A 16,581-nucleotide genomic window follows, 5' to 3' on the forward strand; every position below is an offset into this window, starting at 1 on the left:
TTTGCTTGCTTACAGATTACCTCTGGTGTTTAAAAGTAACATGATTGAGGTGGGGCAGATTGCTCTCTCTTAGTCCCCTATGCTGAGTGCTTTGTGGCAGGGCTGGAGTTGGAGACTTCCTTTGAGTTTTTCCTTATAAGAAGTTACTTAAACAGATGCCATGCTTTCAAAACATTTGGCACAGTCTTGGCACATCTGCTGCTAGGATGCTGCAGGATCTCCACCAAGCAAAAAGGCCAGAGAACAGTTTTAGGGCATAGCCAGATGCTCTACCCCTTCCTAGATGAGAGGTGTAAACTTTGTTTTTGTTAATACTCCAGTCACTGTCTTGGTATGTGTGGAGTCTTCATATTCCGGCCTTGTGGCCTTGGCATAGTAAACAGGTATTCTGCCCATGTACAGATAGTTTTCTGTGTTGATCATTGGAAACAGGGAATAGTGTGGTGAATGCCCACTGGTTTCTCTGAATCCACATCAACATTTGGAATATGATGCACAAGAAAACTTGAACGAGGGCCACGTGACAAAAGGAAGGGTCTCTTATTGGGTTTGCGGAAATTGCCTACAACTTTGCACATAGAGTATGCTCACCATTCAGCATTAGAAATCAGCCCTGCCTTCCTTCCTCAGCCAAGAGTGAAGAGCAGAAATCAGGAGTTCAGATCAGGGCTGCCTGTATCCGCCCCATGAATGTCAGCCTTACTTAGGACCCTTCTGCTTTCACTGTATCAGAGGACCTTCATAATGGAGTGAGGACTGTGGGAATCTTGGGTGGGCTCTAGATACATTTAATTAGTGAAAGCATTGACTCCAACTCTGCAGTCTAATGTGTCAGAAGGAAAGAGGAAAAACTTATCTCATAGATGTCACACATGAGAAACTTGTTCTCACTGGGTAGGAAACATAGATGACAATGATTACCCTGGGGCACCTTCCCTCCCTTGGTGCTCACTGTGCCAGAGAGCACATTGGCTAAATTGGCATGGTAGAATGGCTAAGATTTTTCTGAGATGGTAACAATTTTGTTAGAGACTGGAGCACTGGTCCTCGACAGAGCCATGAACTAGAGACTTTGGATTGCGTACGGTATAATTTTGTTTTGTCTTCTTTTTTATTTTTTTCTGGGGAATAGAAGAGGTGATTAGGAACAAGCGGGTCCCTCTCACTGGAACCTGTCTACATCCTCCTCTTTCTCCACGTAGATATGTACAAAGCTGGACAAAGGACCAGGCCACATGAGTGTCCCCACTCTGTGTAGGGGAGAAGGGATACTTTTGCTGGCTGGGCCCAAGTGCATGGCTCTCCTTCCTTTGATGATCTCCCAGGTTCCCTCTCCTTTGATGTATTTTATTCCTCTCCAGTCTCTGCCATCCTTGCCTATGTCCTACCTCCTATCCTTTTATCTGTTTTCCAGTTCTCATTAAGTTAGTTTTCCCCAAAGGAGGGCCATTTTCAGTTTTATAGACATGGGCAGTACAGGATCTGTCAGAGGAGACAGGGCTACACTTGTTGACAAAGTTCAGGATGACTCTTCTTGCTAGGTACTGACACCTGTAAGGAGTCAGGCTGTCTCTAGTGCTTCAGACCTGCTAGGTGCAAAGGGTCTGCTCTCTGCAAGAGAACAAAGGAGTCTTGGAGGTTGAGGGGAAGTTCAGTTGATGGCATACTAAAGTGGCATGCACCCAAAAATGTAATAAAGGCTCTGAACCACATACTTCAGGACCACCTCCCTATCTCTGTTCTTTCTGAGACACAAGTGCCACATAAGGAGGAAAATTAAAGAACAAAACCATAGGGACCTGTTTATGGCAGTCATGTGGCCGCCACCGCTGCCGCCACCACCACCACCACCACCACCACCACCACCACCACCACCACCACCACCACCACCACATGAACCAGACCGCCTGAGTGCAAATCCCAGTAGTACTAGCTACTTTTTGGTCAATTAATAATTCTTCATTATTCTATGCCTGTGTTTCTTGCATTGTCAACCCAAGATATGAAAATCTGCTACCCTAGAGAATCATCATGTAAAGTAAATGAGAGAACATGTGGAAAACATGTAGAACAGGACTGAGCTATTAAGAACACTGCCAGTAGTGATGAGGTGGTCAGTATAATTGAAGTTTCCATAGAAAGGCTGGACATGCCCCCCCATCTCCTTATTTTGGCAGCTGTAAACATTACCTTGTGGAGGAGAGCAGTTCCTACCCCTCCATCCCTGGATCACAAGCTTTGAGCTTCTCACTGTCCACATCACTCATTCAGCTGCTCTGTCACAACTGCCTTGTCTGAAGAAGACAGAGCATGTTTTTTATCCATTTAGCTCTTCACGAAAGACCCTGCTCACTGAAGACCATCAATAAGAATATATGGGATAACTCTGCTAATAATCTAGGACTCGCAACCTAAGTTAAATGGTCTCTAGAAGCCACTTTATATAGAGATAAGTAAAGCACTTTATTAAAGAAATCTCTCTCTCTCTCTCTTCATCTGTTGTATCTACATGGTTCTTTGGGGCTATGATGGGAGGGGAGTGTGGATTTATTTACTCCTCTGCCCAACACTTGGGAAGCTTGTAGATTCATCTCATTTACAAGCCATTCCCTTCAAGTTTCCTCAGAAACTATTACCACTTCTTTCTTTCCTAATGACAGTGTAGAAGGCAAACTAATTTCTACTAGCCTCTAGCTGTGAGATTTATCGAGAAGACTCTAACATGCTTAGAACAACCAACTAAAGGAAAAAAATGGCTGTCATGGATTATTAACTTTGTCTTGATGAAATTAATGAAAATCCCCCTGGAAATGGAGCTCCCAAGTCCATTTTAGTTCCTTCCCCAGATGGCTGCCCTTGGGACGCTGATCCTAGCTTAGAAGACTCCAAGGACTGTGGAAGCAGAGGGAGTTTTTACAAGGTCATCCATCTCCAGGCTTCTCTCCCGAAGTGAACTGGTCTCAGAGACTCTGTCTTCCTCTATTAGCCTTGTGGTCAGGGATTTCTGTTTTTGAAAAGCCAACCAAGTACCTTACAGCAAATCAATTTGGTTGCTATTTAGTAGAGAGAAAGTCCCTTGGAAGAAAAATACCTAAGTAAGTGGCTTCCAGCAGCTTCAAAAGGCCTTGCATTTGCCTGCATGCTGTTGTTTATTCTTCCTACAAAGCACTGTCTGACTTGGGTGTTTCTCGTTTTTGTTTTCTTGACAAGTTAGTTTAGGGCTTGTCTGACTCAGCCAGTAATAAAAGTGATAACCAGTCCCTCAGAACCCTGAGAATTTGCTAAGATATCCCAGGCAACCTTGCTCCGGGAAGACTTGCTATTGTGCTCTGTCATTAGAACTGCCTCTCCCGGTGATTTCAACTTGTAATTGAACTAACAGAAGCATTAGCACATTGCCACCCGATCTATTCAAATGTGTTTCCAGAGCGTGGTGGGAAACGTTAGGAACTGCGCTGTCTGGTCACTGTGCTGTCTGATCTAAGCTGTGGGGGCCAATATGGTATTGTCATAAAATGTTCTCTCTGATTGGAATTTTTGTATCTCTGTGCACTTAAAAGTTGGTGAATGGCCTGACAGAATCACCCCTCTCTGTGGTATTTAGTCAGTTAAAGTATATCACCAATCTGCTAGTCCCCATTTCCTAGAAGCCTCTGTTCTTTTTTCCCTGGTTGCGGGTGTCTGGTAAGGGAAGCTTTTCCTCTGCGGCATCAACCAAGCTTCTATCCCAGCCACCTCGGACTTCATGTCGCTTCCAGTGCTTTACTTAGTGGTAAAGACTCCAGTTGGCAATTTGACAAGGACAGAGTGGAAGGCTTCGTGAGTCAGGTGCAGACAGTCTCTGTGGCTTCAGCTGCTTGCTACTTTGGCTGCAGGTGTCCACATCTGTATTTGGAGATGAGAGAGGCTTGTATGGAGACAGATGCTCTTTCACATTCTCCCTTCTGAGTCACTAGTGATCAGAGCCTCCTACAACCCCTTACCCTCAGCCACCATCTGCTCCATCCTCCGGCCTGGCCACAGTGCCCTCTCAAGACAGGTGGGCTAGCAGCAGTTTGGCACAGAGGCCTTGCCTGGGGATAGATTGTTCGTGCTGGGCATCTGGATGTCAGATTGTCCTCCCAGCTGGACCCTCTGTCCACTGTTTATCTGACATTGCTGGCCAACCAGAGCCTGTCTGCAGATTTGGTCAGAGGTCAGTGCCTGCTGTTCATCTCTATGATGTCTCCACCAACAGCCCACTTTACTTGATTAATGACAGAGGGAAGAGCCCACTGGGCTCTTTAGAAGCCTGGAGGAAATGTGGCCATTCTTAATGAAGATCCTGCATTTCCAGCTCTGGATTGTGAGGATAATGGACTGGTGAGAGATTTCTGCTGGCCTGTGTGGCTCTGACCTTGGCCTGCCATTCATCTTCCTTTTCCTTCAAGAATAATTCTTACCCTGATAATGCAGTGGACAACCATCCCCAGGCTTCTAGAGCATGACGGAGACACAGCTGGAGTACCCTAATAAGTCTTGCCTGGAATAAAAGTGTTACTAAGAAGACAAGCACCAAGCACCAGGAGGCAGACAGTCTGGCTGCACAGTGTGGCACACGCATTATCCTGGCCTGTTCAAGCTCCCCCTTTCCCAACCAGTGGAGGTGGCATCCAGATGTGCTTAGACTCAAGGCCTTCCTGAGGATACGAGCATATTTTAGGGAAGAGCCTATATGCATGACCTCAGGTCCTAATCCTTTCTGTAGAAAGTTAGCAGCCTGCCTACACCCTGCCTTGTTGGTACCTAAGTAGGAAATATATGCTTAACTGGTCCATTAGTGTGAAAAATCTGTACCTGAACAAGCTGCTTATTGTGATTTGAATGATTGTGTCCTCTTAAAATTCCTATGTTGAAGCCTAATTCCCAAAGTATTTGGATGTCGGGCCCTTAGAAAGAAATTTGGTTGTCAGGGTAGAACCCTCACAAATGGGTTAGAGTGCTCTATAAGTGAGACTGGGGTTCTCCACTTCTGCGTCAGAACCTAGGGAGAAGGAAGGTATCCTGTGAACCAGGGAACAGATCCTCAAGGAGACACCGACTGGGACAGTGCCTTGATGTGGGATTTCCACTCTCTGGAAGTGTGACAGGTCTGTGATATTCTGTTATAGCAGCGTGAACCAAGATGGCCTTGGAGGCCAAGACAGTGTCACCACCACTGGTTGAGAGGAGTGGCTTCGCCATTGTCTCCATATGGTCCTTCTCAGGAATGCTCGTTATTTCCAAACACCCTTCCTTCTGCCCCAGGGCTCTGTTCTCTCTCCATCAAGCTGGGCTCCTCGTCTTTCCTCTATTTTCCCCTCTGGGTCTTGACTCTTTAAGTAAACTCTTATTTTCTCATGAAGATCAATTTAATAATCTTTCTAGTGGCCTTTGTTCCTGCTGACACAGGTATGTTCCCAAATTAAACCCAGCTACTAATGTATTGGGAATTCTGTGCTAATGCCTAAGGAAAAATAGCATCGATTTTTTTCATCCTTGGGCCTCAGTTAACTTCATGTAATTGGTCTCTAATTCTCCAGTGGTCAAGCAGGTCCTCTTGGTTTTTTTAAGAGTTATGGCCCCCATAGAAATCATGGCTGAGTTCCTTTATCTGTTGCCTAGATAAGTTTCCTATGTTTCTGGTTTCCTTTCTCAGGACCCAGTTTCAGCACAGGTAAAAGAATAGATAAGTTTCCTATGTTTCTGGTTTCCTTTCTCAGGACCCAGTTTCAGCACAGGTAAAAGAAATGAGAAATTTCTGCCTTACCTTGTATCTCATGAAGACCCTGCCTTGGGTTGTGGGAGATGATGGGAATAGAGAATATCCATCTGAAGTTCCTATACCTTCCTTAATTCAGCCTCTGTACATCATTACTCATCTCTAAGAAGAGGCAACCTCTATGCAAATAACTTCACATCTCCTTCATTCCTAAGAATAGTTTTAGAATGATCTATTGGCCCTTTACTAATTTAGAGAAATCTATTTAAGCAGTTGTGTGTAGTGCTTAAGTCAGACATTTCACAAATGTCCTCACACTTCGTTCTCACAAACACCTTAAAATTGGGAATCTTATTTATATTTTTATTAGAGAGAATGTAAATGCAATGGGGTCTGGGAGAATAATGGCTGATTCATGGGGTAAAATTGAAGGGGAGACCCACCAGGGCACGACCCTTGGAGATGCCGTGTGATAGGATATTTGAAAAGGATCAGCTGTGCAGGGTGCAATAAGAAGGTCTGGAGCTGAGAGACAGGGTGACAAATATCTACCATCTGCTCAGGAAGAAATGAAGGTGCCTGAACCTTACTGTCACTGTGGAGAGTGCATGTGACCATTTTAGACAGGACATTTGAAAGGCTTCTTCAAAATTATATCCACTGATCCCAGGCTGGAAAGGGGCCTTAGTGCCAGAATATAGAACATGATGATTCCTACAAGTATCAGGTTGCTGCTGACCCTTATTTTCCCAGGTTCCCCATACCTGTGTCATTCATGTTGAAGGGTCTCTGTGCCAAAGGGCCTCATATCTGAGCCCTCAATGTAATGGGACTGTGTGCTATGATGCTTCCCTTTCAGGAACTGGTCTCAGAGAACTGTATACCTCCCACCCCATAGAGTCCTCTACCTTCAACCATATGCTTTGGACCTTCTCCTACTAGTCTATCTATGAAACATCAGGGAAGTGGCCTTTATCTCAAAGAATGGCTCAGGGCATTCATCCCTGAAAAGCCTGGCTTAGGCATTGGTACCATGGCAGATACGACTATGCTGTCAGGAGGAGGTCAGGGACATGTTGGCAGGTCCAAGTGAGCAGACACAGGTGGACTTACTAACCAGAGCTGATCTTTGCTTAGTCTTCTGCCTTATAAGCTACAGAAGTCAGATATGACCCGCCCCCCATGTGCCTTTGAAAGGATGTATGGTCAGGAAACCTTGAAGAAGATGCTAGAGAACACAGTTAATTTTCCATGGTCCTCATCCCCATAATCAGTTTAACAGATCCCTGCTGGGCTCCTGCTACTGAGGACACCATGGGCGTGGCCTCAGATAATTTGAATTGAAATCAGGAGCCTGCCTAGGGCTTTCACTTGTCATTCCATTCTTTTCTATCTCTGCTGCCTCTAAGAATAAAAGTACATATGTTGATGTATCCAACCGTCTTATTAAATAAGAAACACAGAAACAATGTAAAAGAGAAAGCCGAGAGGTCAGAGCTCAGAGCTAAAATCTCACCCTTCTGCCTGCGGTGTCCCAGCTTCCCAAAAGAGACCTATTTCCTGTCTGTTCGTCTATTTATAGTATTTTGTTCTGCCTTCTCATTGGTTGTAAACCCAAACACGTGACTGCCTCATCACTGTCTGAATGTACAGCCCCCTAGGTCTTAAAGGCATATGTCTCCAATGCTGTCTGTATCCCTGAACACACAGAGATCTATGGGATTAAAGGCATGTGCCACCACCGCCACACTCTTGCTATGGCTCTAATAGCTCTGACCCCCGGGCAACTTTATTTATTAACATACAATCAAAATCACATTTCAGTACAATTAGATTACTACCACATACATATAAAGATCTTAGGAGCCTGTACACACAGGACTATTACCATCTGCGTTTCATGGGGGAGTAACCATGGATGTCACGTTGTACTTCTCCAAGTGTCCAGATCACATTGTACTTTATTGTCATCAAGATAGGTCTATGAGCATTAAATGATGTTTTGTATGAGTAAAGATTTAATTCTGGGAACAGTTATTGAGTGTCAGCTGCATTCATTCATGCAGTGCTATAGACATGAGTAGGGAGGGTCAGGCAGAAAGCTAATCCAGTCCAGGTTATTATGCATCGAAACCTGTTGATGATTCTGTCAGCCATAGGAACCCTTCAAACTGTCCACACAGTAGCCTGAGAGCTGTAACGTGCAACAGCAAGCAGAAGAGGAGCATGATATATATTCATTGAGTGGCTAAATGAACAAGCCCATCTGCAGAAGCTTCCTGCCCATTTAGAATAGAACACCAGGTTCCCCCAAAGACCTTGGGCCTTTGACTGAATCTGTCTTTCCCCTGTTCCTAATCGCACTCCCTATGGCTACTCTGACTTGGTTCTTGATTTTTTTTTTTTTTTTTTTTTGGTTAGGCAACCATGTCTCTGTCATGTCCTTGGCTGTGATGCTGTGGCCTCTCTGATTATCAAATTTACCCTCCTGGAATGATTTATTGGTTCCTGTCACTTTGTGCTACAGTGTCTTTACACCAGTCATTGCTCTGAACCCATTCAAGCATGGGTTTGAAGAGTTGTCCACTGCAGTATATGAAAGCATATGGAAGTATATGTTTTCCCTTGGCTGAGGAAATTTGTGTAGTACCTTGCTTCTGAAAGGAGGGAGACACAAACTCCTTCAAGCCACGCCCCTCTCTCTGTTTCATGGACTGTATCTCTAGCCTGAGCTACCATTGACTATTTATTTCCTATGAGTGAGTGTCCATGTGGCCAGAACCTCTTTCTTTCAACCCCTCTTAGGCATGGATAGCACTGATACCTGCCTTGAGGAAAGCCTCCTCTTCATTTATCAGGATCTGAAGAACACCCTGAGCATAGTGTACCTTTCTACCATCTGCTCTGGCTCTTTTTGCACAAAAACTACTTCTCTGTGAAGGCAGGGCCTTCCAGATCTCTGTATCCCCAACATAAAACCACTGTTAAATTCTGATAAAATAGATCACAGAAATGTATATGTTGAGGTTAGAAAATAGATGGTAGATATATAGACCAATGTAGAAATGTTGGTTTCTGCCCAAGGCTCGGCAGAGTACTAAGACCTCTGCCCAGGAGAAGGTACATAAGTTAAGTAGGTACAAATAGCAGTAATGGCTGTGGTCAACAGGTCATTTTTAGTAGGTTCTAAATGAGACATAAAAGAAGGACGTTTCCTCCCATAGTTGGAAGCAGCATATCTTTTTCTCCTGATGCTTTGTAGCTGAAGAATATAGATGAAACATTAGTATGTGCATTCTTAATAAAAAAAGACCCATCAATTTATCTGCTAGCCAATATATCTATCTACTCCCAACCCTCATTCCTATATCATCTACTCATCTACCCATCCATCCATCATCCATCCATCCATCATCCATCCATCCATCATCCATCCATCCATCATCCATCCATCCATCCATCCATCCATCCATCCATCCATCCATCCATCCCAATCATCTACCACCCATCTATCCATTTCAACTGTCCATCACCCCATCCATCTACTCATCCATTAATTATTTATTCATCATCTACCAAGCTAGCATTTATCCACCAACTCATTCATCTACCCACCCACCCATCCACCCACTCATCCATCTATTTTTCCACCCACTCCTATCTGTCTGTCTATCATCTTTCCATCTATGTATAAGTATCCACAGGACATTCATCAATCAAACATTGACTAATCACCAGACTTGTGTCTTTATTTGTGAGAGGTTCCAGAGATAAGTACTCAAAGAGCTCAGAGTTGAGTGAGGTAAACATGTCTGTGAACTGACAATGGGTAGAATGTTATGGAAGAGGGTGGATCCAGGGTGATATGGGGGTGGTTCAAGGGTCTATCAATATCTGGGAAAGAGCATTTCTCAAACCTGCTCCTTTGAACTAGAATTCATTCATTCTCCAAGCAGGCGTAGCCGTGGGAGGACTCAAGGCTTTTTTTTTTTTGGCCTTTCTGATTCAAGTTCTGCCTTTTCCTGTTCATTGCAGGCCTCTCGTCATTCACACGTTTGCTGAGGGCCTTGATTCATTGTGATTAGAAGTACTGGGGAAAAAGGAGAGTGTAGCTAGAGTTTTCCGCCTTGCCCACAGTCAGGACAAATCTCTGTCACCCGCAGTCCCACAATCCACTTATAAAATAATCACTCAGACGCTTATATCACTTATAAACTGTATGGCCATGGCAGGCTTCTTGCTAACTGTGCTTATAGCTTAAATTAGTCCATTTCCATAAATCTATACCTTGCCTCGTGGCTGGTGGCCCACCGGCATCTTCACATGCTGCTGGTCATGGCGGCATCTGGCAGGCCTTCTGCCTTCCTGTCCTTTTATTTCTCCTCTCTGTTAGTCCCGCCTATCCTTCCTGCCTAGCCACAGCTGATCAGGTTTTATTTATTGATCAATCAGAACAACTTGACATACAGACCATCCCCCAGCACAGCCAAGTGCAGACCATCTCAGACACCTGCACTCAGGCCCATGGTCCTAATCATCCTCTATGCGGACCTGCTGGGTAACGCCACAAAGAACCCAAGAAGGGCTCCCACAGGACATACAGAACATCCCACAGCAGGAGAGTCTGTTGAGTGGCAGTCTGGGCCCAAGCTCAAGTAGCACTGTAGACTGCTCTTAACTGGGAGTCAATCCACAGGTGTGGGCGTGGGTCTATGACTAAATAGCACCAGCTGTGAGTAGGCAGCTTGAAGTTCCATGAACATCTTTAGAAATCTTCACACCACCGAGGACTCTCATCTTCTAGTTAAATCCTTTTACAAGAAAAACAAAAACAAAACCAAACAAAAACCCCAAACTCCATATCAACTCATAGGTTGGTTTATATTCCCTCGTAAGAACATCTCTACTACAAGTTTGTATTCTAGAAGGGGAAAGAAACATCAATACAATTCTGTAGAGGTAGGTAGGTGCTGTCAGGATTATAAAGTTAGTCTTGTTCATTGAGAAAATCTTCTTCTAAGCTTGAAAGGCTGGGGACATGGTCCTGTCATCACCTTCCCTGTGGGACAGGGACAGGTTCCCAGTGGCAGGAATGGTCTTTTCTCTGATGTTGGGTCAGCATCTGTGTGCTTCAGGTACCTGAAGAGTGACAGCCATGACCTTGGCATGTAGCTTTCCTTTGGGCTGGGGTCATCATTTTGTAAGCAGTAATTCGTCATGTGGACACACTCTGGTCGTTTCTGTAGTGTCCGTCCAGTTTTCACTCCTATGTCATGAAGTCTGTGGTGATCACAGCAAGGACACAGCTCAGTGGCAGACAGAACTGAACTCTTCATTATCGGCCAGCATGGAGGAAGTGGTCAGCTCTGCCTGGCTGTGTTATAGTATAAAGGGGGAGCTAGTGTGAGCTTGTGTACAGGCCTAATACAGCAGACATTTTTTTTTGGTGTTCTACATCTCTTTTCTTTGGTCTACCTTTGACTTCGGCTTCAGTTGTGAGGGGCAGTAGTTCAAGTTTTTATCTAGGAATCTGTTTCTGTGACATTCATATTAGGGTTAATGGCAGAAAATAATGCATGGGATACTGGGGCAGCGAGGGAAGAGTGGGGGATGAGCTAGAAGTAGCAGGGGCTCTTCCTGTAGTCCAAGGAGCCTGTTTGTTCTCAGAAGCCCCGAGAGGTCAATATTGTCCCCTATTTCTCTCCATTTATGTCCAGTTGTGTTCTTCTGAAATATTTTTAGCAGGCTACTTGCAGCTCAGGTGTGCAGAGATTGGTCCCTTTGACCTAGTTTGTCTGATTGATTATGCAAGATATCAATGAGGGGCCCCCAACCTGTCCAAGAGTGGAGGATGTTGTTTCTCTCTCTCTCTCCTCTTCACTTATTCTCTTCTCCTTTGTGCTTTGCTGTCCTCTTGGAGGATGGAATATCATGAGGGGAATTCCTTGAGAACAAGGCTTCTCTTCTCCACACTGAAGGCCTCTTCTGGTTTCCTTAGGCTGTGGCACCAAGCCTTCCTGCTCATCCCAAGCAAGGAGGTGAGCCGAACCTCTCCCATCCTTGGCTTGTGTGAACAGGTTGGCTCTGTCTCATCAATGCTGCTCTTTATAGTAGTATTCCAGTTTCTCATTTACCATGTCCATGGCCCACATGGCTTGAGTCTGGAAACCTGATGGGGGTGGTGAGGGAATGTAGAAAGGACAGACACATGTACAGAAAAGCTGGGGTCAGGGGCTCTGGTGGAGAGGCCCCACCTGCTACAACAGCCGAGAATCCCAACACATTTATTAGGTAGAGCGCAGATAGGTGGCGTTAGCTAGTCAGAGGACAAGGTCTCTGCAAGCAAAGTATTCTCAGGCTGTGAACATTAGGAGGAGGAAGCTACAGTTGCTAGCTTTTGAACACACTGCTCATTTGTAAACACTTGTACTTGCACACAGTGCCACATTCGCACTTGAGCCAGAGGAAGGCTTGGGCATTTCTGAGCCTGGCCTGTATGGGGAAGGCTTTGCCAATTTCCCACAGGTCTGATGCATTTGTCCTTGACATGGCTATGCCTATGCTGACAATATAGATTTATTCAGGACTCCATCTATTCTTTGTTCGCTTCGTTTTGTTTTTTCACATTCACTCAGGATTTCCTCAGCTCCCCACACCCGTAACTCACAAGCTCTGTGATGGAGCTGTGTTTCCTCTATGGGCCAGTTTCACTGAAGTTTGCCAACCTAATGTACAAATCCCAGATGCATCCAGGATGGCACTGCACATCAGGTGTAGAAATCTCTGCCACTGCGCCACTGTTGTACCGTCACCCAGGCCAATACTCACTCTGAATCTATCAGTGACTAGGGTGGTCTTTCCTATGTTCAGGCTTAATTACCAGCTTTCTGTGCATAGCTCCATCATTGGTACCCATCTCTCCAAGTCTTCCCTGCTGCTCCTCCTTAGCATATCCTACAAGGCTCTGCATGGCTGCATCTTGCCTCCTCTTGATCCTTTCTGATCACATTGTTAACACCATCAGATTGAATGGAGAAGTCAGCCAACCGTGGCCCTCAGGCTGAATCTAGTACACTGTCTACTTGGATAAATGATGTTTTATTGGTACACAGCTGCACCCATCTGCTTATGAGTCACCTCTTGATATGTTCAGGTTTTAACAGCAGTGTTGAACAGTAGTCAAAAGAGACTGTAAGACCCTCAAAGCCTGGTTTTTACTGTCTGATCCTTAATACAAATTGTTGGTGGTATTTAAGACCCTGATGGAGGCTTTGATCCTTTATACTCGAATGATTTTATACATGTTAGGCCATCCCTTTAGCATGCTCCTCTTTACCTTACTGCTCTGTGTCCTGTTATCTGAACAGGTGAGGCGCCTGCCTGCAGACCTCAGTCATGATGCTGATCACACTGGTTCTCTTGGGTGCTGTGTGGATATGCCCATACTCCTATACCTGGGGCAGATTAGGTCTTCTCTTAGCCTAACTTCACCACTTGGGTTGAGCTGCTAAAATAAAGCAAGTAAAGAAAATACCATAGAGCCAGAGGCTCCTTGCCCACAAAGCTCGGAGGACTGGAGGAGACAATTCTGTTGCTTCCCACACCACCCCAGCCTTTTCTCCTCACCTCATTCTTTAGAAATGCATCAGAAGAGAGATTCCCTCTCTTTCTCTTTGCAGATCTCCAATCTCTACCTGTATGATAGTGTTCTGATGCTGGCCAACGCCTTCCACAGGAAGTTGGAGGACCGGAAATGGCATAGTATGGCAAGCCTTAACTGCATAAGGAAGTCTACCAAACCGTGGAATGGAGGGAGATCCATGCTAGACACAATTAAAAAGGTATGTGTGAGGGGGTACGGCTCTGGAAGGTTGTCTAAGGCTAGAGACAAGTCCCTCGCTGTGTCCTGACTAGGTTGGTATAAAGATGTTTTGGTGTGTGTGTGTGTGTGTGTGTGTGTGTGTGTGTGTGTGTGTGTATGTTTGTTAGAGAGATTGCCTGAGTCCTCTTTGTAGACTTCTCTCTTTGTCACTCTTCCTGGGCCTATTTGAAAGCTGAGTGAATTGTGGTCCAGGGACATGTACTTTAAGTCTCCACACTTTCAGGAGTTCTGGCTTCAGAAGGTTAAATGACTTGCCCAAAGTCACAATTAAGTAAAGTCATAGCCTGTCCTATACCTGCCCAATACTCCTTCATGCAAACTATCACTTTTCAGAAGAAAAGCTCATCTTAGGTGATATGGCCATATGTTGCTTATCTAGGACCCCAGCTTGTGTACGTATGTGTGAATGTGCATCCATCTGTGCCCATGTGTGTCTATGCATTATTCACATGTAATATGTCTCACATGATAGAGAGTGGCACTGTGTCAGAGGATAGATTCAAAGTGAGTTGGGGTAGCCCACAGAAGAATAGTTAGAGTAATGGGCTTCTGGAGGCTTCAAAAGACCATTTAGGGAAATCTACAATGCCAGGAACCTTAGTCACAATAAATTGTACACGGTTTCAGTTGCAAGAGCATGTTCCAGTGTTGGTGTAAATTTACTGCAGCTCAGAGAGAGCACGGCCCCTCCTGGACCCATGCACTTTATGGCGTGTTTCTTGCTCCTTGAAGTCACAGGCAAAAAGGCTGGGTAAGATTCACACCCCAGGCTGAAAGACAGAAGGGAGACGGTCACAACTTGCTCAGCCCCACACTGTCTACTGCTCCTCTAGACCCTACTGAACTGTAGAGAGGCATGGGACTAGCATGTTTACCACAGCCATTCTGTGCCAGATATTGCGCTCTGAAAATGTCTTTTCTTCATCTGACGGGCTTTGTGATGTACATCTGATTAACTTCAGGATGAACATGGGAGATGGACAATGGTCTGCCCAAGATGACATGTGTAGCAAGGTCAGGCCTAAAGCCATGCTCATGTTTCCTGCCTAAACTTAAGGTGTATGTTGGACACAACTCTTGCTGGCTTTCGCCTTCCCCTTGTGTCAGGATAAGCGAAACTTCTGGAACAGGTTGCAAAGGCAAAGATCAAGCAAGCTTCAGAATTGTAGAGACAAATACGATCACATTTTAATTTCATGGCTAGCACAGCACTGGCACAGAGCAATAGCTATAAACACATTGACTGAAGCAATGACAGGTAAAAGCCTTTGGGACTTCTTCTGTCAGATTAAGACAGTCTGAGAAACAGTTATCTTGCTCTGATGTCCTGGGACTGTTAGCAGCTCCGTCCATCCTTGCTGTCGCCACTCATATCTGCTCCCTTCTTGGTCACTCCATTCTTGACCACACCAAACTTTTACCACCTCCATCTGTCCTTTCCTCCTCCCCTGCAGGGACACATCACTGGCCTCACAGGAGTGATGGAGTTTCGGGAAGACAGCTCGAATCCCTATGTCCAGTTTGAAATCCTTGGCACAACCTATAGCGAGACCTTTGGCAAAGACATGCGCAAGGTAAGCCCCGAGATCCTCACGTCCTAGTCTTCTTGCTTCAGTGCCTCTGAAGACAGCAACAGCTGTAGTTAGCGCCTCCTGCTCCCAGCAAGGGCTAACTGACAGAGGAGGCCCTTCCCTGCTTCGCTATCAATGCTGATGTTTCTGAGAAATTCTGGGGAGGAGGTACAGAGAAGTTTCAGGCCGGACATGCTAACAGCACAAACCTGAATCCAGGAGGGGTTCCTGGGAACCATTTCCTGTTCTGTGGACTAGTAGGGGGCTGCCTGGGTACCAAAGGGGCTGATAGGTTTTCCCAGAGTTGAGAAGACAGCCTAGCTTCTGAGACAAGTGTGAATTGTGGCTAAGGCTGGTGACAGAAGTTTTAGCCAGGGTGTCTGCCGGACAGGTGAAACAAAACCACCTAGAGTCCAAAGGAGAGGGAAATGAGAGCCAGGAAAACAGGGTGACTCAAGGTATGGCTTGGCTTTTTTTATTTGATGTGGACCTGGCAGGCCAGGGGGATATTTCCAGTGGTACTGTGTCTTTCTTCTGATGGACGACCAAGATGTCATTATAATAGTCGAGGGCTTGGAATAGTGATTCAAAAACATCCCTCAGATATGATTTGGATGAACTTGGGTGGGGCTTATAACGGGTATGAAGGAAGGGCAGAGGCTGCTAGTTAGTGTCTGCTCTGCTAAACTGCCTTTGAAGCTTTTCCAGAAATGTTCTGTGCAGGAGGACCATGTGCTTGTTGGGGCCAGAGATGGTAATACTCATGTGCAGGGACTCGGTCCTCTTTGGAAAGAATGAAAGCATTCATTGATCAGTTTACCCATGGTACAGGCTCATGTTAATCACATATAACCTTTTCCATATTCTTTGTGTGTGGCGGGGGGATGTCTCCACCAGTGATATGCTTCAGAGATAAAGGATATCCTTGTCAATAATGAAGCCTTAACAGGCCATGCATAAACTCTTACCAGAGAGGCCTGTAGCCAAGTCGGGAACAGTGCAGAAGTAGGCAAAGTTTAGATGATAATGATGCACTACTGCCTGGGTGGAGGGCTTTGGTTTTGTTTCTAGAGGATCTGGGAAGAGGGATGAATGTGTGGGGTAGTGAGGGATGAGGTCTAAAGCACTGGAAATGGGCAGTGGCAGCACACACGGGACAACTGATGCTCTAGGGAAAGGCTACTGTGTCCTGGAGTCCCAGTATATATATATATATATATATATATATATATATATATATATATATATATATATATATATATATATTTATATTCCCAGTGCAGAATCGGGTCTTTCAACCATCCTGTACTGGAAGATGGAGTTATGAACTGGTCATATCAAGTCTAGGGGTGGCCAGTACATATGACTTCATGATATCTTAGAACCTA

At 45.2% G+C, this 16,581-nt stretch overlaps 1 protein-coding gene across 2 annotated transcripts in view; it reads left to right on the plus strand.

Annotated features, from left to right (window-relative positions):
• Window positions 1-16,581, plus strand: part of Grid1 (glutamate ionotropic receptor delta type subunit 1) — a 721,704-nt gene that overhangs the window by 471,408 nt on the left and 233,715 nt on the right. For both annotated transcript variants that reach the window (XM_015995614.3, XM_006976687.4), the window contains exons 7-8: window positions 13,420-13,581; window positions 15,077-15,196. In XM_015995614.3, coding sequence (XP_015851100.1) covers window positions 13,420-13,581; window positions 15,077-15,196 — 282 coding nt within the window. The remainder of the gene's footprint in view (window positions 1-13,419; window positions 13,582-15,076; window positions 15,197-16,581) is intronic.

The sequence above is a fragment of the Peromyscus maniculatus genome, chromosome 9 (assembly GCF_049852395.1).
Source record: "Peromyscus maniculatus bairdii isolate BWxNUB_F1_BW_parent chromosome 9, HU_Pman_BW_mat_3.1, whole genome shotgun sequence".
NCBI lineage: Eukaryota > Metazoa > Chordata > Mammalia > Rodentia > Cricetidae > Peromyscus > Peromyscus maniculatus.